The sequence below is a fragment of the Protomyctophum bolini genome (assembly GCF_963924005.1).
Source record: "Protomyctophum bolini genome assembly, chromosome: 5".
Classification (NCBI taxonomy): Eukaryota; Metazoa; Chordata; class Actinopteri; order Myctophiformes; family Myctophidae; genus Protomyctophum; species Protomyctophum bolini.
In genome coordinates, this window is record NC_137866.1 from 19440208 (window position 1) to 19465946 (window position 25739).

Consider the following 25739-nt stretch of genomic DNA (forward strand, 5'->3'; position numbering starts at 1 on the left):
ATACACAGAGCTCAAGCAGTTTTATGATACCATAGAAAATGTGTATAATTATTTTGGCCACAGCATTAAACGGTGGGCCATGCTGACAGGCATAATTTCCCCAGACGATTCATCTCACCCAAGCATCACGTTGAAGCGATTATGACCTATACCTCAAGCTTCACACTCCAATACAAATGAAACTATTTGAATAAAGGTTGTACACATCAGTGAAATTAACCTCTGGGAAAATCCGGTCGTTTTAATGCATCCCTCAACAACCTTAATCGGGTCGGACCAATGCTATGTCGAACCAAAGGCTGCCTCCCGGGACGTTCTTGTGACCGGTGCCCATGTGTTGGTTCCCACAGCACAAGTTTGCTGGCTGGCAGCTCCTGGTGTCTTTGGCAGTGTCATGTAAGTCTCATTCTCCTGGCTGCTATTTTGTCGCTCACCCTGAATATTCCAGCATACAGACTCTCATTGGTAAAATGTGTACTCTTGTTGATGTTGTGCACTGCACGTATCATTCTAGAGCCTTCTGCAGAGTTGGCTTCAGGGCAGTGCCGGTTCTAGGCCTTTTGAGGCCCTAGGCAACATATTTTACAGAGCCCCCCCCCCCCCCTCCTGCTTTGCCACGCCGGATAAAAATTGTAAATTTGCCATGAAAATGCTTCAATCTGGTGCACTTTGAGATCAAAATTAAGAAGCTAGGTGGGGGCCACATATGTTTATAAACAAATCACAAATGTTTATGAACAAATCCCAAATGTTTATAAACAAATCCCAAATGTTTATAAACAAATACCAAAATGTTTATAAACAAATCCCAAATCCCATGAGACTTGGTCCTACCCCCCCGACCATGAGACTTACTACAGGTCAACTGGTAGTGGTCCTACCCCCCCCATGAGACTTACAAATCCCAAATGTTTATAAACAAATCCCAAATGTTTGTAAACAAATCCCAAATGTTTATAAACAAATCCCAAAATGTTTATAAACAAATCCCAAATGTTTGTAAACAAATCCCAAATGTTTATAAACAAATACCAAAATGTTTATAAACAAATCCCAAATCCCTTGGTCCTACCCCCCCGACCATGAGACTTACTACAGGTCAACTGGTAGTGGTCCTACCCCCCCCATGAGACTTACAAATCCCAAATGTTTATAAACAAATCCCAAATGTTTGTAAATAAATCCCAAATGTTTATAAACAAATCCCAAAATGTTTATAAATAAATCACAAATGTTTATAAACAAATCACAAATGTTTATAAACAAATACCAAAATGTATAAAAACAAATCCCAAATCCCTTGGTCCTACCCCCCCGACGGGTCCAGCATTCACTGCCATATAGGAGAACAGATTCTACTGTCGCATAGAAGAAGATACAAATACAGCTTTTGTATTGAGTTGTGCTTGAAATGTACTGTAATTCTGCAAACTGTTAATGAATACTTAAATCAATCAATCAATCAATCAATCAAAAGAGCACTTTTCAATGTATCTTTCTTTAGCCTCACTAATGCTCATTATTAAGATGCCACAATTTCGCTCTGTATGTCATTGGTGGGCTGTGGGAGGGGGCAGAAACCTGCCTACCAATGGCATCATCAATGGAGATTCTATGTTGGAACTGCAGCGTCTCTCTTCCCGGAAAGTTACCATGCTGAAATAGAAGCCATTGTTCTTGCATAAAAATAAAAGGTTTGAAATGTTGTTTGAAATGACCAAAACTATCCACCGATGATGGCACTGGCAGGCATGCAGGCAATTTTTTTATCAGTTATAAACTTATATGTCATTTTTTTGATTTTAGATTTTTTAGAAATCGTTATCTTCAAAATGTAAGCCTTGCCGAGCCATGATGTCCATATAGCCGGTCTCAGCTGGTCTTATTATATTTTATATATTATAATGAAAATTATACTTAAACATTTTTAAATATGTTCATTTTTTAAATATGTTGAATATGAACCAAAAGTATATAGGCTACCCAGTTTGGAGTACACACACACACACACACACACACACACACACACACACACACACACACACACACACACACACACACACACACACACACACACACACACACACAGTGACACATGCACACACACGTTTAAGCGCACTTCCAGGGTGGGATGACGTCAGCCGCAGTAGTTCTCGACTTCTCGTTCCACGAAGAGGAGACTGACAGAAAGCTGGGGAGAGGATGAAAGAAGAAGAGCACATTTCGAGCGCGGTAAGTAAGGACAAGAAAGACACCAGCATGTTCTTTGTATCTGTCATGCAAGTATCTTTGTCCCTCCATATATAGGCCTATATAGTTATCCCCCTCTAGAGACAACGTTTAATGATGTTAATGTAAACTCGATGTAAAGGAGTCATATTAAGTTCAAGTTTTAATAGAGAAATCGTGATTCTTTAAATATTATCTATGTGTAGCCTACAAATACATAGCCGTACCCATTTGTGGACATGAGTGTGTTTTTGTATTTAATTAAAGAGGCAATTCGATTTCAAATTGATATGCAATATAGAGTTTCATTGTGCGTTTGAGGTTTGCGCCCTATCTCCAATTATAAACCATTGACTTTTAATAATAAAAAAATAAAAATAAAATACAGCCTTGACTTGAAAACGCACTCCATCTCAGTCAGAAAGTTTATTTTTCATTAATTTTGCCCCATCTCTCTGCTTCTTCATAGACTGTGTGATGCGCAACCCGTGCGTAAAACGGTGGCACCGTCTCTCACCATCCAGCGTGAAGGCTCAGAATGCCTTCAAACCAAGCACCTGCGTCCCTAGATGACTCTCAGTTCTACTTTAGACATAAACATTCCTGGAAAACAACGGGAGAGTGAGAGAGCGAGACGAGAGGCGGTAGAGGAACTGAAAAACAAAAACAAATGGAGACTAATGAGGATGCATACGCCGTAGGCTACTCCTGTCAGTCACAGCATGACAACCCATGTTGAACCATAACGTCTAACCCCGTCTGCTAAGGACTCTGTGAAGTGCTGATTACTAGGCTACTGGAAGTCTGCGGAACAGATATAGGCTAACATGGAAAACGTGTCCATCCCCGCTGGCTCTCCGCCGGTGTGCAACGACTCCGTGGACTTTAACCGCACAGACCCGAACTGCATCCCGCCACCAGAGTTTTACTTTTACGCGGACCTGTACGTCATTCTACCGGTCATCTACTCGGTCATCTGCGCCGCGGGACTGACGGGCAACACCGCTGTGATCTATGTCATCCTCAAGGCGCCCAAGATGAAAACGGTGACGAACATGTTCATCCTGAACTTGGCCATAGCGGACGATTTGTTCACCTTGGTGCTGCCAATAAACATCGCCGAGCACTTGCTCAATTACTGGCCCTTTGGGGATGTCCTGTGTAAAATCATCCTCAGCATAGACCACTACAACATCTTCTCCAGCATCTATTTCCTCACGGTCATGAGCGTGGACCGCTACCTGGTCGTGTTGGCCACGGTGCGCTCCAAGCGCATGCCCTACCGCACCTACAGGGCGGCCAAGATCGTGTCCCTGTGCGTGTGGGCGCTGGTCATCCTCATCGTCATGCCCTTCACCGTGTTCGCCGGCGTCTACATCAGCCCGGACGACACGGAGAGGAAGAGCTGCGTGCTGAGCTTCCCCAGCCCCGAGAGCACGTGGTTCAAAGCCAGCCGGATCTACACTCTCATCCTGGGCTTCGCCATCCCCGTGTCCACGATCTGCATCCTGTACACCATGATGCTCTACAAGCTGAGGAACATGAACCTCAACAGCAACGGCAAGGCGCTGGACAAGGCCAAGAAGAAGGTGACCATGTGTAAAGTAACTAAGTACATGTACTCGACTTAAGTGCTGTACTTAAATTCTTATATGTGTAGGCCTACATTACTATATAGTATTTCCCATAATGCAATACTATAGGGAGTATAGGCTACTTTTACTTCTACTCCACTACATCTCAGAGGCAATTATTGTCCTTTTAACCTGCTCCACTACAATGATTTGAAAACTTTAGTTACTATAGTAATTTGTATATTTGTATTATTATTACAAAACATACATTAACCACTTCAGTATACATTTTGCCCATTTGAAAATAGCAGATCTACAAGCTCATGCACAGTATACGTTGTAATGTGACACACTAGAGCTTGTAGATCTGCTATTTTCAAAAGTTAGAAAACTTGAAATGGGACATTCTAGAGTACTTTGTATCGGCTTATACATTTTCAATTCTGGACTTTTACTTGTAACGTATTTCTATATTGTAGTATTTATACTTTTCCTTAACCCATTCTGTACGGGAACCCCTTTTGGTGTTTTAACTATTGAAAAACAGCAGATCTACAAGCTCATAGCGCGCCACCGAGTGGCGCACTACGAGCTTGTAGGTCTGCTATTTTAACATAATTATATATATTCTTTCAGAAGACCTTTTTTAATTTATTTCGACGTCAGACATTTGACAAGGTTTTTCCCATGATGCACTGAAGGTGACCGTGATGGTGTTCATCGTGCTGGCCGTGTGCCTGTTCTGCTGGACGCCGTTCCACCTCAGCACCATCGTGGCGCTGACCACGGACCTGCGCACCACGCCGCTCCTCATCGGCATCTCCTACTTCATCACCAGCCTGAGCTACGCCAACTCCTGCCTCAACCCGTTCCTCTACGCCTTCCTGGACGACAGCTTCAGGAAAGCCTTCAAGAAGATGCTCGAATGCAGACCGGCGTGAATGGACTGATGAACATGCACTGCAGCCACAAAGACCTGTTGACACTATATAGGCCTAGATACTGAAGATGGAAGGCAGACGGGCCTGGATGGGCCATGCAGGCTGCCTGCACCTCAGACAGTTTTTGTTTGTTTGTTTGTTTGTTTGTTAAGGGGCGTCAGCCCCTCCTATATGGCCAGCTTTGTGTGTTTGTGTGTACCCCATGGTGATGATTCGATTGACTGAGCAATGTACGTATTGAGGATAAAAAGTGAGGACAGAAAAGTGAGGACGCCACAAGTGATCAGACGGATTGGCCTCGAGGATAAAATCACACCGTGTGACCTGAGTGGTGCAACTCCCCTCTCCCGCCCCCCCTCTCTCTCATTCTCTCTCTCTCTCTTTCATTAGCAGGCAACAGTGCAGCACTATCTCTCTCTCTGTGTGTTTCTGGCACAACAGCGCCCCTACTGGTACTCATAGTCATACTAGTGCTCATAGTCACATAGGTGAACACGGACATTGCTGTTCCTTGGAGTGGTTGCACCACTCAAAAAGTGACAACAGTAAACTGAGGACGCCAAATGTGATTGGCCGGAATGTGATGATGTATGATGACAAGAGCGCCCCTCACTCACACGGGTGTGATTGTTTTCAAACTAGAAGCCAAAATGTAAATTTGATCACTCTGGGAGTCATGCTGCGTTCACACTGGCAGATGCAAAAGATACAAAGATACAAAGCTACACACAGTGTATTTGTAGCTTTGCTGGAGTTGAAACCAGCTCAACCTTTTTGTAGCTTTGTAGCTGTTGTAGCTTTTGCAGCAGCTACAAACATCGGATGTACTTTGCATCTTTGTATCTTCATATCGCTGGCTTCCATTGACAAAACGGTAGACTATAGTCTTTGCATCTGCCCGAGTGCCCGTGTGAACGCAGCATGAGGAATGATCGAATGGACAAATTAACATTGGAATTGTACTGTGTACCTTAGGGGTTCTAAGCGGATTTATGTCATGCAAGAACTGCCTGCGTTCTTCATTTCTTTTTTCTTCCCATGTTATGGTTATTGTGACAGAAATAAATTGACTACAGCAGTGTTTATAGGATTATAGGCTAGTCACACATTAACAATGGTTGCTGCAATCCGTGAATTACATCAAATAATTATATTCAGATCACATGGTTGGATTCTTTTTTAAGCAAAACAAACCAAAATTAAATAAAAACAACTAGTTATGAACATTTTATACCTTGAAATTCCACAAAAATGAGTTGAAAACTTTTGAATTTGATTGCACATTACTGATACAACTAGGTAATGAAATACACATTAGGCCCTGCAGATAACAGATAACACATGTAGTCATGCAAAATGTAACATGTAACATATTGCATACTAGAAAGCAATCCTCTCTACCATGACAACAGAACTGTAGTGAATTTGTCACGATCAACATGCATGGGACTGGGACAGGAGGGCTATTGTAAATACTTGTCACAATATATATATTAATATAAATATATTTATTTGTGAGCTTACGTCGCCACCTACTGTTTGTATGGTGGTATTGAAGTAGGCAGACTGAATCCAGACAGTTTGGCACAAGTCGTGCACAATGTGAGCACCATGTTACTGACAGACAGACAGACAGACAGACAGACAGTAAATAAAAGTGGCGGTGGCAAAATGTATGATAATAATATTGACCTTCATTTGTATTGCACTTGCAAATAAAAAAGGTTTACAAAGACTTGGACATTGAAGTAAAATGAAGAAAAAACACATTGCAATGCAGAATAGAAAAGAGGAAAAAAAGGATCAGATGTAGAGACAAGGATAATGCAGTGTCTGGTGGTTTAATGGTAAAACCATGTACATAATACTAACTACAAAACATTTCTGCATGTGCTGTCGTGCCTGTTCACGTGTGCATGTGTACTGTACAGTAGTAGCCTACGTGGCTCTGACTTTGATGAGACCAATTGTCCTGCTTTGTACTATTGTGTGAATATAGTTTACTGTAGAATATAGACTATGAATTGTATGAAAGTATATTCATTGTGTATATTCATTATGATGTACGGTATATGGCAAGTCATTCATGTCACCATAATATTCTATCATTGGAATATGAGAGATATAATATGTGGCGAGTTCAAAGTTATTTTCAAGAAAACAATCATATTGGAGTTGCAGATTTCATAGAGTCTGTATAAAGATTTCAACTAGGAAGTACTAGTGACCGCATGCATTTCAAAACAAAAAAGAAAAGAAAAAAGAAATTAAACTATTGACCTGTTACATACAAAATTTCACAGCTGACAGTGTGTGAAATGTGTGGAGTCGGAATCACTTAAATCATAATCTGCAATACGTTATAATGTTACATTATTATGTAAACAGGGATTTGTCTTATTCTTGGTGCAGAAACTGTCAGCCGTAACACTGGCATAAAGTTCCCTATACAGTCTTCTCACCCTCACATACATATACACGGTGGTGGAAAGTATATAAGTACATTTACTCAAGTACTCAGTATACTTAAGTAACATTTTGAGGTTCTTTTACTTTGCTGGAGTGTACTGTTTGGCCTCACTCACACCTTTACAACAGACTGGTGTATGCTTGTTGTATACAAAGGGTGTGATACATCTTGCCCCAATGCATTTCCAATGGGAGTCACATGGTTTGACACAACATTTGTGTTGTATGGGGGGGAGGGGGGCAGTCGAAACACAGCCGAAAGCCATACAACAGCTTGTAGTCCAAATCAAACCATGTGACTGAAATGCATTTGGGCGGCCATGACACTATACATCTTGCTTACATCTAGCATGCATCAATGTTGTATGCTAGATCGAAAGGAGTGTGAGGCCTTTCCAATTTCCAATACTTTTACTACACTACATCTCAGATCAACTATTCTACTACTCCACTATTTGAAAACCTGTTACTTTGTAGATTTTGTTTATTATTACAATACCCAACAGAGATCCAAAACTGAGCAAGCAATTTCCCCCTTAACTGGAAGAAAACATCAAACAGACCCAGACTCAGGGTGGGCGGCCATCTGCCTCGACTGTGTCGGGGGAAGAAAGAGAGAAGGAGAGACAGAGAGGGAGATACAGGCAAATACAAGTAGTAGTAATACATTTAATAGCATAAGATTATATAATATAATATGGTATGGTATAATGATGTTAGATGGTATATTATACGAATGTTAAGATATACAGTTATATTTCCCGAGTAGGCTAACATCTGGCTCCATATCACATATGAGAGAACATCCCAGTTAAAAATATAGAAATCTATATTTCTAGTATACATACATGCACTCCCGTTGACTAGAAAAAGTATTGATACTTTTTCTTAAGTGAAACATGTTTTTGCACCAATATATGTTCCCAGATTGAGCTCCTTTGGGAACCACTATTACTCAACCTATATGAAGATATTCAAATGCATACAGAACCTCATGGGGTGACACTGCACAGTACATGCAGCTAGAGGCAGTGCAATAAGACTACTGCATTACATCAGAGTCACCCATGGTTGGTTTGGCATAATCCAAATCCAAAAATGCACATATATGACTGAACCTCTGCTTTTGAACTGTACACAAAAAATGCCATGTTCATTTAGTGTTAATTTATACAATTCTAACTCGAGTGTGCACATGTAACCATGAAATACACTAATTTTGTACACTCTCAGAAGCTCAGTATTTTACTGTAGCACAGGCTAGAGGAGTTGACACAGTGCACATCCCCTCAAAACAAAAATAAAGGACGTAATTTATTCTAATTGTTGTTATTGCAATTTACGAGCTGCGTTCGCTTCCCGCGTTTGCGTGTCTTACTTGTAGGCTATACTGACCAGATCGACTGCTGCATTAGTAGGCTACAAGCATTGAAGCAACTGTGAATGCAGAAGGCCTCGAACTTGCTGGAGGTCTTGTCTGAGTACAGGAATGCTTTTGATGAGGCAAAGACAACAGCACAGACGCTTGCAGACAAATGGGGAGCTCAGAATACCTTAGAAAATACAAGAGTAAAAGAAGAAAGAAACGTCATTTTGACGAGCTGTGTGAAGATGAGCGACTATCCAATGCAGAAAGCTATTTCAGAGTTATTTTCAATGCCAATCTGGACATAATCAACCAGCTGTCCCAAAGATTAATTAGTATGCGCGAGACCTCTCTCATGTTTGAGGCTTTCACCCCATGACCCTCCAGCATGCAGGCGACGATCATGAGCTATATGAAAAGGCAAAACGTTCTATCTGACCACTATACAACAGGGACCTATAGCAAAATACTTCCCCACTCAACTCCTGTCAATCAGGGTCTTTTTTAAAGAAGAGATTGCTAAGGGAGTCCTCAGTGTTCCAACTTGCAAAAATGCTGTTTGTGGATCATCAGTCTATCTGTCCGCTTTATACCGCTGCACCTTGTCAGTGCGGAGAGCGCTCTCCGTGGTGCTGAAACCTTTTTTCCTGTTGTATTCCACTATTCCAGGAATTTCCAGAATTGTAACGTGTGAGCAACAAGATGGGATCTGTCACGGTGCAGCCCCCTTGGACAATATCAAGGACCTTTTTTTTAGTAAGCCGTGTATATCCACGACTTCCGTGACAATTCCGCAATTAACCTATAACCAGAGTCAACCAAATTATGAAACTATAATACTACTTTATATTTTAAACAAAATAATCTCAAGAAATACAAAATATAAAAAATGTTATAACTGCTGTCCTTATAGGACCCTCTCGAAAACGATATACTGAATCTTATTTTTTTTTTATTGATTGAAATATTTATTAACAGTTTGCAGAATTACAGTACATTTCAAGTACAACTCAATATAAAGACTGTTAACTGTGAGTGGACGACCCAATAAAGAATTACACTTGTTTACAAGAGGGTCCACCTTGTTATTGTTATTAAGGGGTTATTCCTAATACAATACTTTCAATAAATTAATTAAGTTCAGAATCCAGATCATTCAGACCAAAAACAAACTGATACAGTTTGTGTATACTGCAATAGTGTCTCTACAACACAGTTACAACTTACACGGTATGAACTTGATTTTAAAATGTGACAAATAAAATATAATATTGTAAGAGCAATAGCACCCCCAAGTGGCCAGTTTACTGTAGTTCACACATAAAGACTCATGGTGAGATCAGTGTGATTTCATTTCATGGGCACCAGGGGACACTGTTAGTCCATGTGGAATTGAATCTGTCTTCTAACTGTGTGCGTGCGTGGCGCATGTGCGTGCGTGTTTGTGTGAGTGAGCAAGACAGATAGAGGGGCGTGAACATTGATTACTGATTGATTAAATAGTTTATTAACTATGTGCATGGACACGCACATGCATGGAAGTACAATACAAGGTCTGCTAAAACGATGACTCCAAGAACGCCTATTGGATTGTTTCCATTGGGGTACTTTTGTAGGCTACTCAATTCATCGAAAACATTACTGATGGAATACATGTAACGGTACGCTCGCCCCTTTTCCAACTCGCCCCCGCGAAAAGTGAAGAACGGTCGCCCCGGAATTTCGACGGCTCGCTCGACAAATCTCTCTCTCTCTCTCTCTCTCTCGCTCTGCTGTTACCTCGAAAATACAACAGTTTTACAGGGCGACTTGTCCGGACTTTCGGGGGCGACTTTTCCGGACTTTTGGGAGTGACTTCGCCGGGCTTTGGGGCGACTGTTGTTGCCGGTCGGGGCGACCGTTCTTTGCCGTTTGAGGCGAGTTGGAATTGGGGCGAGCAGTCTCGTATTCCACAATACTAGTATGCAAAAACATCATATAAATGAGTAATTCAATGTCTTCTTGGTTAATGGACATCCACTTGCAAAAACTCAATTCTAAACAGACACAACACTGTACAACACTGTATAAATGTGAGTGTACAATACATGTATTATTTATTGCAACCTCTGAGTTACATTTTGTACGTAGTGAATAGGATCAATGCTGCAGATTCCAGTTTCAGACCATTTCCCCTGTGGTTTCTCTCTCTCTGTCTATCTGTCTCTGAGATAGAGACAGAGACAGAGACACGCACACCACACACACACTGAATGCAAAATCATCTAGAGAGTGAATAGTAAACATGCATGTGTCACCCTATATTCAGTGTTGGACAATAATTACGAGTACTGTAGGCCTACTTGGACAAATATTATTACTGCTGTCATGTTGTAATTATTATGCAATTTGTTGGTTTCATAAGTTTATTGTTTTCTAATTTTTGATAGATTTTGGAGTTTAGTTCCATCATTTCTGGTGCTATTGTCACGATGTGAAGAGGGTTAAGACCCAAACGCAGGACAAAGGCAGAGAGGCAGAGCAGTGGATTATTAACCAAAATCCAACACGAGGAGAACACAAGGAGTATCACTGGAACACTGGGAGTCAAAGTACTAGGAGCTATAACACTAGTGACATACAAACAATGATCTGACAAAAAACTGAGTATAAATACACAGGGCACAGGTGAACATAACTCAAAATCAAGAAAGGGATTGGCTAAGTGACTAACAGGACACAGGTGGAGTAAACTAATAATCACAGGTGAGACAAGACAGGTAACAGTAACCACAAAGGAAACCAGGACACAATATACTACAAAATAAAGGAGCACAACAGAACAGTAAAACACTAACCCAAACTAGGAACAAGGAACACTAGAAAACACAGCAGAAAACGTGACAGCTATATTATATTCGCATGGTGTGAGTCTGCAATGGCTCACAAGCATGGTTTGCTTCCGTCCGTGCAGACCCCCGGTTGGGAGACTTGTTGTAGCGTGTGGGTGACAACAGGTTTGTGACTTAAGTTGTAAAGCTTTACATCAAGACATATTGACATGTTGTGTTTTTTGATTGTCTTATTGATGATGGAATGAATTGTATTTCAGTGTCGCTGTGATTATTGGCACTTCAGAGGGCAAAGAACTGTTCCAAAAATATGACATATTTACTTAAGGACTATTCATACAGTTTTAGGTGATACGTTGACCACCGGGAACTCGAAAACTACAACATGACGTCACGCCGTGGTGGTAAGCGTTTCACCGCTCATCCAAACACATCTCTCTGTTTTCTCTATCTCACCTAAAACTATATGAATAGGCCAGATGGCGGCGGAAACCATGCAAGGCACCAACCAACCAGCACATCAGGAGAAATTAGGAGTTCAGTGTCTTGCTTAAAGACACTTCGACTAACTCTGGGGGAGCCCTGGTTCGAACTAGCAACCTTGTGGTTGCCATCCAGCCAACTCTACCCCTGAGCCACTGCCGCCAATACAAACACAAATGACTAATGCAAATGCAAATCCAAGAATACAAAACAACTTGAGAGTGAATAGTAAACAAGCTTGTGTCATCACACAAACGCACGCACGTACGCACGCACGCACACACACACACACACACACACACACACACACACACACACACACACACTTCTCCAGCATCTATTTCCTCACGGTCATGAGCGTGGACCGCTACCTGGTCGTGTTGGCCACGGTGCGCTCCAAGCGCATGCCCTACCGCACCTACAGGGCGGCCAAGATCGTGTCCCTGTGCGTGTGGGCGCTGGTCATCCTCATCGTCATGCCCTTCACCGTGTTCGCCGGCGTCTACATCAGCCCGGACGACACGGAGAGGAAGAGCTGCGTGCTGAGCTTCCCCAGCCCCGAGAGCACGTGGTTCAAAGCCAGCCGGATCTACACTCTCATCCTGGGCTTCGCCATCCCCGTGTCCACGATCTGCATCCTGTACACCATGATGCTCTACAAGCTGAGGAACATGAACCTCAACAGCAACGGCAAGGCGCTGGACAAGGCCAAGAAGAAGGTGACCATGTGTAAAGTAACTAAGTACATGTACTCGACTTAAGTGCTGTACTTAAATTCTTATATGTGTAGGCCTACATTACTATATAGTATTTCCCATAATGCAATACTATAGGGAGTATAGGCTACTTTTACTTCTACTCCACTACATCTCAGAGGCAATTATTGTCCTTTTAACCTGCTCCACTACAATGATTTGAAAACTTTAGTTACTATAGTAATTTGTATATTTGTATTATTATTACAAAACATACATTAACCACTTCAGTATACATTTTGCCCATTTGAAAATAGCAGATCTACAAGCTCATGCACAGTATACGTTGTAATGTGACACACTAGAGCTTGTAGATCTGCTATTTTCAAAAGTTAGAAAACTTGAAATGGGACATTCTAGAGTACTTTGTATCGGCTTATACATTTTCAATTCTGGACTTTTACTTGTAACGTATTTCTATATTGTAGTATTTATACTTTTCCTTAACCCATTCTGTACGGGAACCCCTTTTGGTGTTTTAACTATTGAAAAACAGCAGATCTACAAGCTCATAGCGCGCCACCGAGTGGCGCACTACGAGCTTGTAGGTCTGCTATTTTAACATAATTATATATATTCTTTCAGAAGACCTTTTTTAATTTATTTCGACGTCAGACATTTGACAAGGTTTTTCCCATGATGCACTGAAGGTGACCGTGATGGTGTTCATCGTGCTGGCCGTGTGCCTGTTCTGCTGGACGCCGTTCCACCTCAGCACCATCGTGGCGCTGACCACGGACCTGCGCACCACGCCGCTCCTCATCGGCATCTCCTACTTCATCACCAGCCTGAGCTACGCCAACTCCTGCCTCAACCCGTTCCTCTACGCCTTCCTGGACGACAGCTTCAGGAAAGCCTTCAAGAAGATGCTCGAATGCAGACCGGCGTGAATGGACTGATGAACATGCACTGCAGCCACAAAGACCTGTTGACACTATATAGGCCTAGATACTGAAGATGGAAGGCAGACGGGCCTGGATGGGCCATGCAGGCTGCCTGCACCTCAGACAGTTTTTGTTTGTTTGTTTGTTTGTTTGTTAAGGGGCGTCAGCCCCTCCTATATGGCCAGCTTTGTGTGTTTGTGTGTACCCCATGGTGATGATTCGATTGACTGAGCAATGTACGTATTGAGGATAAAAAGTGAGGACAGAAAAGTGAGGACGCCACAAGTGATCAGACGGATTGGCCTCGAGGATAAAATCACACCGTGTGACCTGAGTGGTGCAACTCCCCTCTCCCGCCCCCCCTCTCTCTCATTCTCTCTCTCTCTCTTTCATTAGCAGGCAACAGTGCAGCACTATCTCTCTCTCTGTGTGTTTCTGGCACAACAGCGCCCCTACTGGTACTCATAGTCATACTAGTGCTCATAGTCACATAGGTGAACACGGACATTGCTGTTCCTTGGAGTGGTTGCACCACTCAAAAAGTGACAACAGTAAACTGAGGACGCCAAATGTGATTGGCCGGAATGTGATGATGTATGATGACAAGAGCGCCCCTCACTCACACGGGTGTGATTGTTTTCAAACTAGAAGCCAAAATGTAAATTTGATCACTCTGGGAGTCATGCTGCGTTCACACTGGCAGATGCAAAAGATACAAAGATACAAAGCTACACACAGTGTATTTGTAGCTTTGCTGGAGTTGAAACCAGCTCAACCTTTTTGTAGCTTTGTAGCTGTTGTAGCTTTTGCAGCAGCTACAAACATCGGATGTACTTTGCATCTTTGTATCTTCATATCGCTGGCTTCCATTGACAAAACGGTAGACTATAGTCTTTGCATCTGCCCGAGTGCCCGTGTGAACGCAGCATGAGGAATGATCGAATGGACAAATTAACATTGGAATTGTACTGTGTACCTTAGGGGTTCTAAGCGGATTTATGTCATGCAAGAACTGCCTGCGTTCTTCATTTCTTTTTTCTTCCCATGTTATGGTTATTGTGACAGAAATAAATTGACTACAGCAGTGTTTATAGGATTATAGGCTAGTCACACATTAACAATGGTTGCTGCAATCCGTGAATTACATCAAATAATTATATTCAGATCACATGGTTGGATTCTTTTTTAAGCAAAACAAACCAAAATTAAATAAAAACAACTAGTTATGAACATTTTATACCTTGAAATTCCACAAAAATGAGTTGAAAACTTTTGAATTTGATTGCACATTACTGATACAACTAGGTAATGAAATACACATTAGGCCCTGCAGATAACAGATAACACATGTAGTCATGCAAAATGTAACATGTAACATATTGCATACTAGAAAGCAATCCTCTCTACCATGACAACAGAACTGTAGTGAATTTGTCACGATCAACATGCATGGGACTGGGACAGGAGGGCTATTGTAAATACTTGTCACAATATATATATTAATATAAATATATTTATTTGTGAGCTTACGTCGCCACCTACTGTTTGTATGGTGGTATTGAAGTAGGCAGACTGAATCCAGACAGTTTGGCACAAGTCGTGCACAATGTGAGCACCATGTTACTGACAGACAGACAGACAGACAGACAGACAGTAAATAAAAGTGGCGGTGGCAAAATGTATGATAATAATATTGACCTTCATTTGTATTGCACTTGCAAATAAAAAAGGTTTACAAAGACTTGGACATTGAAGTAAAATGAAGAAAAAACACATTGCAATGCAGAATAGAAAAGAGGAAAAAAAGGATCAGATGTAGAGACAAGGATAATGCAGTGTCTGGTGGTTTAATGGTAAAACCATGTACATAATACTAACTACAAAACATTTCTGCATGTGCTGTCGTGCCTGTTCACGTGTGCATGTGTACTGTACAGTAGTAGCCTACGTGGCTCTGACTTTGATGAGACCAATTGTCCTGCTTTGTACTATTGTGTGAATATAGTTTACTGTAGAATATAGACTATGAATTGTATGAAAGTATATTCATTGTGTATATTCATTATGATGTACGGTATATGGCAAGTCATTCATGTCACCATAATATTCTATCATTGGAATATGAGAGATATAATATGTGGCGAGTTCAAAGTTATTTTCAAGAAAACAATCATATTGGAGTTGCAGATTTCATAGAGTCTGTATAAAGATTTCAACTAGGAAGTACTAGTGACCGCATGCATTTCAAAACAAAAAAGAAAAGAAAAAAGAAATTAAACTATTGACCTGTTACATACAAAATTTCACAGCTGACAGTGTGTGAAATGTGTGGAGTCGGAATCACTTAAATCATAATCTGCAATACGTTATAATGTTACATTATTATGTAAACAGGGATTTGTCTTATTCTTGGTGCAGAAACTGTCAGCCGTAACACTGGCATAAAGTTCCCTATACAGTCTTCTCACCCTCACATACATATACACGGTGGTGGAAAGTATATAAGTACATTTACTCAAGTACTCAGTATACTTAAGTAACATTTTGAGGTTCTTTTACTTTGCTGGAGTGTACTGTTTGGCCTCACTCACACCTTTACAACAGACTGGTGTATGCTTGTTGTATACAAAGGGTGTGATACATCTTGCCCCAATGCATTTCCAATGGGAGTCACATGGTTTGACACAACATTTGTGTTGTATGGGGGGGAGGGGGGCAGTCGAAACACAGCCGAAAGCCATACAACAGCTTGTAGTCCAAATCAAACCATGTGACTGAAATGCATTTGGGCGGCCATGACACTATACATCTTGCTTACATCTAGCATGCATCAATGTTGTATGCTAGATCGAAAGGAGTGTGAGGCCTTTCCAATTTCCAATACTTTTACTACACTACATCTCAGATCAACTATTCTACTACTCCACTATTTGAAAACCTGTTACTTTGTAGATTTTGTTTATTATTACAATACCCAACAGAGATCCAAAACTGAGCAAGCAATTTCCCCCTTAACTGGAAGAAAACATCAAACAGACCCAGACTCAGGGTGGGCGGCCATCTGCCTCGACTGTGTCGGGGGAAGAAAGAGAGAAGGAGAGACAGAGAGGGAGATACAGGCAAATACAAGTAGTAGTAATACATTTAATAGCATAAGATTATATAATATAATATGGTATGGTATAATGATGTTAGATGGTATATTATACGAATGTTAAGATATACAGTTATATTTCCCGAGTAGGCTAACATCTGGCTCCATATCACATATGAGAGAACATCCCAGTTAAAAATATAGAAATCTATATTTCTAGTATACATACATGCACTCCCGTTGACTAGAAAAAGTATTGATACTTTTTCTTAAGTGAAACATGTTTTTGCACCAATATATGTTCCCAGATTGAGCTCCTTTGGGAACCACTATTACTCAACCTATATGAAGATATTCAAATGCATACAGAACCTCATGGGGTGACACTGCACAGTACATGCAGCTAGAGGCAGTGCAATAAGACTACTGCATTACATCAGAGTCACCCATGGTTGGTTTGGCATAATCCAAATCCAAAAATGCACATATATGACTGAACCTCTGCTTTTGAACTGTACACAAAAAATGCCATGTTCATTTAGTGTTAATTTATACAATTCTAACTCGAGTGTGCACATGTAACCATGAAATACACTAATTTTGTACACTCTCAGAAGCTCAGTATTTTACTGTAGCACAGGCTAGAGGAGTTGACACAGTGCACATCCCCTCAAAACAAAAATAAAGGACGTAATTTATTCTAATTGTTGTTATTGCAATTTACGAGCTGCGTTCGCTTCCCGCGTTTGCGTGTCTTACTTGTAGGCTATACTGACCAGATCGACTGCTGCATTAGTAGGCTACAAGCATTGAAGCAACTGTGAATGCAGAAGGCCTCGAACTTGCTGGAGGTCTTGTCTGAGTACAGGAATGCTTTTGATGAGGCAAAGACAACAGCACAGACGCTTGCAGACAAATGGGGAGCTCAGAATACCTTAGAAAATACAAGAGTAAAAGAAGAAAGAAACGTCATTTTGACGAGCTGTGTGAAGATGAGCGACTATCCAATGCAGAAAGCTATTTCAGAGTTATTTTCAATGCCAATCTGGACATAATCAACCAGCTGTCCCAAAGATTAATTAGTATGCGCGAGACCTCTCTCATGTTTGAGGCTTTCACCCCATGACCCTCCAGCATGCAGGCGACGATCATGAGCTATATGAAAAGGCAAAACGTTCTATCTGACCACTATACAACAGGGACCTATAGCAAAATACTTCCCCACTCAACTCCTGTCAATCAGGGTCTTTTTTAAAGAAGAGATTGCTAAGGGAGTCCTCAGTGTTCCAACTTGCAAAAATGCTGTTTGTGGATCATCAGTCTATCTGTCCGCTTTATACCGCTGCACCTTGTCAGTGCGGAGAGCGCTCTCCGTGGTGCTGAAACCTTTTTTCCTGTTGTATTCCACTATTCCAGGAATTTCCAGAATTGTAACGTGTGAGCAACAAGATGGGATCTGTCACGGTGCAGCCCCCTTGGACAATATCAAGGACCTTTTTTTTAGTAAGCCGTGTATATCCACGACTTCCGTGACAATTCCGCAATTAACCTATAACCAGAGTCAACCAAATTATGAAACTATAATACTACTTTATATTTTAAACAAAATAATCTCAAGAAATACAAAATATAAAAAATGTTATAACTGCTGTCCTTATAGGACCCTCTCGAAAACGATATACTGAATCTTATTTTTTTTTTATTGATTGAAATATTTATTAACAGTTTGCAGAATTACAGTACATTTCAAGTACAACTCAATATAAAGACTGTTAACTGTGAGTGGACGACCCAATAAAGAATTACACTTGTTTACAAGAGGGTCCACCTTGTTATTGTTATTAAGGGGTTATTCCTAATACAATACTTTCAATAAATTAATTAAGTTCAGAATCCAGATCATTCAGACCAAAAACAAACTGATACAGTTTGTGTATACTGCAATAGTGTCTCTACAACACAGTTACAACTTACACGGTATGAACTTGATTTTAAAATGTGACAAATAAAATATAATATTGTAAGAGCAATAGCACCCCCAAGTGGCCAGTTTACTGTAGTTCACACATAAAGACTCATGGTGAGATCAGTGTGATTTCATTTCATGGGCACCAGGGGACACTGTTAGTCCATGTGGAATTGAATCTGTCTTCTAACTGTGTGCGTGCGTGGCGCATGTGCGTGCGTGTTTGTGTGAGTGAGCAAGACAGATAGAGGGGCGTGAACATTGATTACTGATTGATTAAATAGTTTATTAACTATGTGCATGGACACGCACATGCATGGAAGTACAATACAAGGTCTGCTAAAACGATGACTCCAAGAACGCCTATTGGATTGTTTCCATTGGGGTACTTTTGTAGGCTACTCAATTCATCGAAAACATTACTGATGGAATACATGTAACGGTACGCTCGCCCCTTTTCCAACTCGCCCCCGCGAAAAGTGAAGAACGGTCGCCCCGGAATTTCGACGGCTCGCTCGACAAATCTCTCTCTCTCTCTCTCTCTCTCGCTCTGCTGTTACCTCGAAAATACAACAGTTTTACAGGGCGACTTGTCCGGACTTTCGGGGGCGACTTTTCCGGACTTTTGGGAGTGACTTCGCCGGGCTTTGGGGCGACTGTTGTTGCCGGTCGGGGCGACCGTTCTTTGCCGTTTGAGGCGAGTTGGAATTGGGGCGAGCAGTCTCGTATTCCACAATACTAGTATGCAAAAACATCATATAAATGAGTAATTCAATGTCTTCTTGGTTAATGGACATCCACTTGCAAAAACTCAATTCTAAACAGACACAACACTGTACAACACTGTATAAATGTGAGTGTACAATACATGTATTATTTATTGCAACCTCTGAGTTACATTTTGTACGTAGTGAATAGGATCAATGCTGCAGATTCCAGTTTCAGACCATTTCCCCTGTGGTTTCTCTCTCTCTGTCTATCTGTCTCTGAGATAGAGACAGAGACAGAGACACGCACACCACACACACACTGAATGCAAAATCATCTAGAGAGTGAATAGTAAACATGCATGTGTCACCCTATATTCAGTGTTGGACAATAATTACGAGTACTGTAGGCCTACTTGGACAAATATTATTACTGCTGTCATGTTGTAATTATTATGCAATTTGTTGGTTTCATAAGTTTATTGTTTTCTAATTTTTGATAGATTTTGGAGTTTAGTTCCATCATTTCTGGTGCTATTGTCACGATGTGAAGAGGGTTAAGACCCAAACGCAGGACAAAGGCAGAGAGGCAGAGCAGTGGATTATTAACCAAAATCCAACACGAGGAGAACACAAGGAGTATCACTGGAACACTGGGAGTCAAAGTACTAGGAGCTATAACACTAGTGACATACAAACAATGATCTGACAAAAAACTGAGTATAAATACACAGGGCACAGGTGAACATAACTCAAAATCAAGAAAGGGATTGGCTAAGTGACTAACAGGACACAGGTGGAGTAAACTAATAATCACAGGTGAGACAAGACAGGTAACAGTAACCACAAAGGAAACCAGGACACAATATACTACAAAATAAAGGAGCACAACAGAACAGTAAAACACTAACCCAAACTAGGAACAAGGAACACTAGAAAACACAGCAGAAAACGTGACAGCTATATTATATTCGCATGGTGTGAGTCTGCAATGGCTCACAAGCATGGTTTGCTTCCGTCCGTGCAGACCCCCGGTTGGGAGACTTGTTGTAGCGTGTGGGTGACAACAGGTTTGTGACTTAAGTTGTAAAGCTTTACATCAAGACATATTGACATGTTGTGTTTTTTGATTGTCTTATTGATGATGGAATGAATTGTATTTCAGTGTCGCTGTGATTATTGGCACTTCAGAGGGCAAAGAACTGTTCCAAAAATATGACATATTTACTTAAGGACTATTCATACAGTTTTAGGTGATACGTTGACCACCGGGAACTCGAAAACTACAACATGACGTCACGCCGTGGTGGTAAGCGTTTCACCGCTCATCCAAACACATCTCTCTGTTTTCTCTATCTCACCTAAAACTATATGAATAGGCCAGATGGCGGCGGAAACCATGCAAGGCACCAACCAACCAGCACATCAGGAGAAATTAGGAGTTCAGTGTCTTGCTTAAAGACACTTCGACTAACTCTGGGGGAGCCCTGGTTCGAACTAGCAACCTTGTGGTTGCCATCCAGCCAACTCTACCCCTGAGCCACTGCCGCCAATACAAACACAAATGACTAATGCAAATGCAAATCCAAGAATACAAAACAACTTGAGAGTGAATAGTAAACAAGCTTGTGTCATCACACAAACGCACGCACGTACGCACGCACGCACACACACACACACACACACACACACACACACACACACACACACACACACACACACACAGTCACACAGTCACACACACACAGTCTAATCCGATCTGCCATCCTCTTTGTACATTTACTACAACATTTACTGTTGTTTATGTCATGGTGAACTGTCATTTGTTACCTTTCCCTCTCCATGTAATACTTGGTCATGAATAGCTGGCTGGTCTAAAACTGTAGCCCTCCCTGGGGATATATTTCACATACAGAGCTTTGTGTTGGCTGCTATGTCAGTTGTTCACTTAGCCCTTCCCAAGACTGCAAACAGCCCTGTTACCATGTATCTTAGCCTGGTCCTGGAGTAATAGTGCAGACCTTTGGCTACAGTCTAGAAAGAGTAATTTTCAAGATGGAAAGGTCATCTTGGGGTCAGATGGAAGCTTAGGGACATGGGACGTTTTCTATATAAGTGAGGCAGTGATATTCGCCATAATGTGCTGGAAAATGACCATGTTGTTATTTTAGCGAACAGTTAATTTTTGTTTGTGGGGATGATGTAGGTCATATTTAAAAATACAATGGTAGCAAGCGCCAAAATCCTATTCTGCTACTTACCCCTATGTGTCAGGATACTCCATGACAAATTTCAGACTACCATGTCGATTTATGTAATGTTAGTGAATTAATATTTGTCTTTACACAATTTCGCCATAAGCGAAAGAGATGAGAGAGATGCTATTTTTATTTATGGAGCACCAATAAACCATTTGAAAATAGAATATTTAAATTTCAAATATTGTCTCAGCAGAAATTTGTAAATGTATACACAACCCTTGGTTTTATGCAGGCCTGCTTTTTTATTGAAGTGATGAACAATGAAACATTAAAACAAATATGAGTGAATAACTAATACTTCAAAAAAATATTTATTTTTAAAATCTTAATTGTTATTACTTATTTTTCAAAAATAGCCAAAGGGGGAAAAAACTTAATGAAAACCATGACATTTCACCTCTGTCTTGTTTTCACTTGCTGCTTCCTGAATATCAAGGACCAGTTTCTGAGAAGTTATTTTCATAACATCATTAAATAATATGTATAATCTGCAGTGGTGGAATATATGATCATTTCTTTGTCAGAGCTCTGTTATCTAAATTGTCCCTCGGTTATAGACACTTGTACTGGAGAAGTATAGAGTATTCTTCAACACGCAGCAGCAGAGAGAGGGGGTTGGGGGGGGGGGGGGGGGGGGCATGCGTCGAGTCCATTCATTGGAGCACAGCTGACAGCAAATCAGACTAGTTAGGGAGGGAAGCTCATAACTAGGATTGAGCATTTGGTTTATATTTCTTTAAAAAAAATCATAACTTTTGACAGGAATGTGACTTACTTTTTTTTGGACAGACTCGTACATTTATGCTCTACAAGAGGGGGGCCGGATTAAATCATCTCGCGGGCCATATGTCTGACATGGCTGATAGACGCTCCAGTGAATTGGCAGACACTCCCTAACCAGGCTTCAAAGCGCTCTTTAAAACCCTCCGGTAGCCACGCCCCCTCCCTCTCCACACACACCCACACGGGCTGCAAACTTGTTTGTTAACAGTGTGAAAAATATAAACAACTTATAATGTAACTTTGCACTCCATGAAGTGGAGTAGTCTGGCGTGTTAGGAAATGGAAACTGCTCAGTCACAACACTGTGTGACAGCTTGAAAGAGAAGTTATCTTCATAACAACAAACTGGTGGGTTTGTTTTCATTCTGCAGGTGAGTTAGCTACCTATGCTAAGTGAGCATTAACATGTGTGTGTGTGTGTGTGTGTGTGCGCGCGCGCGCGAGCGTGTGTGTGTGTGTGTGTGTGTGTGTGTGTGTGTGTGTGTGTGTGTGTGTGTGTGTGTGTGTGTGTGTGTGCGCGTGTGCGTGAGAGAGGGAGGGAGGGACTGGGTGTTTAAATAAAAAACAAAGGTGCATTAAGTGCTGTATGTGTGCATGTGGGTCCTATATATACATAAATAGAATAAATATATACAGACACAATGTTTTGTTTGGGGTGTCACAGGACCAAATCCTTGTATAAAACTGAATTCTTCTTAACTGTTTACCAATGATGGTTTAACCCATTCTGACCTGACATCAGATTCTAAAAATGTCTTCTAAATCCTGACAGTTTTCTGAAAAAGCTATGTTTCGATTTAAAAAAAATAGCAGACCTACAAGCTCATAGTGCGCCGCTATGAGCTTGTAGATCTGCTATTTTTTAATAGCTAAAGCATAACATAATGCTATATCACCAAAAGGGGTTCCCGCACAAAATGGTACTGTAGGATAATTCGATGCTAGAAGGCTTTCTTACTTTTCTTTGTAGTTGTTGCGTCCCCACCAAAGAGGTCCAGGTGTTATTTTCTGCAAAAGCGCATTATTGGCTATTTCCCCTACCATAAACCCCCAATGAATTGAATTGAATTGAATTGAATAGGGCATTGGGGTGTTGTGCTAATTTGCTTATTTCCATTGCTCAAATCATAATGTAAATAGTATCCCAAGCGGCACACTTTACTACTTATTTAGATGGAAATAAGCGAATTAGCACAAAAATCCAACCCCCATTGTGGGCTTATATGGGGAAATAGCCAATACTTATACTCAAAGCTTATATGGTCTCTCTCAACCTGCTCCACAGGTACACAGGCCAGATCCCCAAGATCAGCTTCTTCTTAGCCCTGACATGCTGTGAATGCTGGACCCTATAGAGCCCTGACATGCTGTGAATGCTGGACCCTATAGAGCCTATGCCCTAAACCCCTGACCACGACATGCTGTGAATGCTGGACCCTATGGAGCCTATGCCCTAAACCCCTGACCACGACATGCTGTGAATGCTGGACCCTATGGAGCCTATGCCCTAAACCCCTGACCACGGCATGCTGTGAATGCTGGACCCTATGGAGCCTATGCCCTAAACCCCTGACCAAGGCACTACAGCAGAATGCTTGCTATGTGCTGTGTAGTGCGAAACATCCAGACCAAGGCTGAGTGAGAAGATCAGGCAGCCAGGATAATGAGGCTGGTTGGGGGCCATTGATACTGGGAGGAGAAGTACTGCATGGCCAGCTAGCCAGCCAGATGTATGGAGGATGGAGATGAGATGACTGGAGTCTGGAGGAGCTGCTGGAGGTCTCATCATGAACTGGAGAGAGAGAGCCACAGTTTTCCCCTGGCATCACTACAACTATCTTATGAAGTCAAGTGGAAGAGTCGACAGCTCAAGGTATGAACTTTGTCTTTTGCTTCTTGGCTACTGCTTGTGTTTTTAATGCGTGTGATTCAAGCTGGTGTGCTATTGCTGTCATTTTGGGACCCATTGACCGGGTGGCAAATGGCAATGGAACTGGTTCTGGTTCTGGCTCTGGAGTTGAATGCTAGTCATCATGTGAATCTAGAGTTGGTCTGTTGTGTTGTATCTGCTGTACAGTATGCGAGTTCAGTTGTTGTACCAGGGAACAGTATGTGTGTGTGTATGTGGCTCTTGATCACTTCAATAATCCCATGAGTGAATTTGCTATTTCCATTTGGTTGGAGATAGAGCTTTTGGGCTTTGACATAACAGCCATCAATTCCAATGGTTAATTTTCAATAGAAGACTGATTGACATTAGTTGATGTACGTTGTTGTGGTCACTGAGGTTCGTTGTGAGTCGTTGTGACAGTGTGGCTGTTTTGGTTCATGACTGGCATGGTGGCAAAGAATGTCCCTATGTAGGTCCTTTCTTTCTTTCTTTCTTTCTTTCTAGTCCATGGACTTTAATGTTTGTTTAGGGCACTAAATGGCAACGTAAGACATCATGTAAATGGTTGTATTTGCTACTCTTGTTTCTCTGCCAAGAGGCAGCGGTGGCCGAACGGTTTGCGGAGCGATGTTGATATCGGAATGTCGCTAGTTCGTATCCCCGGACCGGCACGTTAAAATTACCACTGCTGAAGTGCCCTTGGACAAGGCATTGAACCCCTACCATGAAATGTTCTATGAGCAGGGCCTGGCTGTAAACAAGTTCTTGAGCTTAGTCCAGTTACCCTGGGTAAATATAGTAACTTCCCTTTGCCTGTCCTGAGCCCATGCAGGCAGAGGCCTTTTTGGGGCAGTTCTGGTGGTGGGGTGTCAAAAATTGAAGTCGGTGGGGCAAACTGGTTGTTGAGGTGTGTGGATTACAGACGCGCGCACACACACACACACACACACACACACACTCGGTGCATTTATGTGGAAATAAAACCGTCACTGGCGTCACACGTGCGTCTGCTTTGATGTGTGTTGTAAAGCAGCAAACAGTACGTTTTTTTTTACAGCTGCTACTAAACAAAACATAATGTAAACACTTGCTAAATTGAACCTCAATCAAATGCTCGGCTAATATTATTCATTCTTACCTTAAACGTGAAAAAATGGTGAAGTGAAGACAAGTTGAAAGTATGTGCAGGTGCTGTGAAAATGGCGTCTGATGTGAGGACACAGGAGGACTACTTGAAGGGGGAAAAGTTATTGAAGGGGCGTGTCCAGGTTTCCAAGGCTTAATTCTGTATATTTTACTGGATTCTGACCATTTTGTGTGGGTACAGAACAACATTGGTTGGAATTAAGTAAATGAGTCCATTTGAGAAATACATGCACACGTTCTTGTATTATTAACAAGAGATGATTCTCGAAAAAAGTGGCATATTCTTGTACACAAAAAACGTAAATGTGTCTTGTTAATCATAACAGATTTAATCATGTTACATTTACTGTTCCTAATAA

The 25739-nt window shown here is 41.4% G+C and overlaps 2 protein-coding genes across 2 annotated transcripts; both read left to right on the forward strand.

Moving 5' to 3' along the window:
* Positions 1-2970: 2970 nt before the first annotated feature.
* Positions 2971-4744, forward strand: LOC308315338 (neuropeptides B/W receptor type 2-like; the record flags this gene model as incomplete). The annotated part of the gene is made up of 2 exons (XM_080763277.1): positions 2971-3818; positions 4505-4744. Exons 1-2 carry the CDS (start codon positions 3057-3059, stop codon positions 4742-4744), a joined length of 1002 nt encoding a protein of 333 aa, XP_080619403.1. The 5' UTR covers positions 2971-3056.
* A 7472-nt stretch (positions 4745-12216) lies between these two features.
* Positions 12217-13538, forward strand: LOC308314987 (neuropeptides B/W receptor type 2-like; the record flags this gene model as incomplete). Its single annotated transcript, XM_080762811.1, has 2 exons — positions 12217-12612; positions 13299-13538. Coding segments are annotated over 2 exons (636 nt in total), but the record flags the coding sequence as incomplete, so codon positions are not given.
* Positions 13539-25739: the final 12201 nt, after the last annotated feature.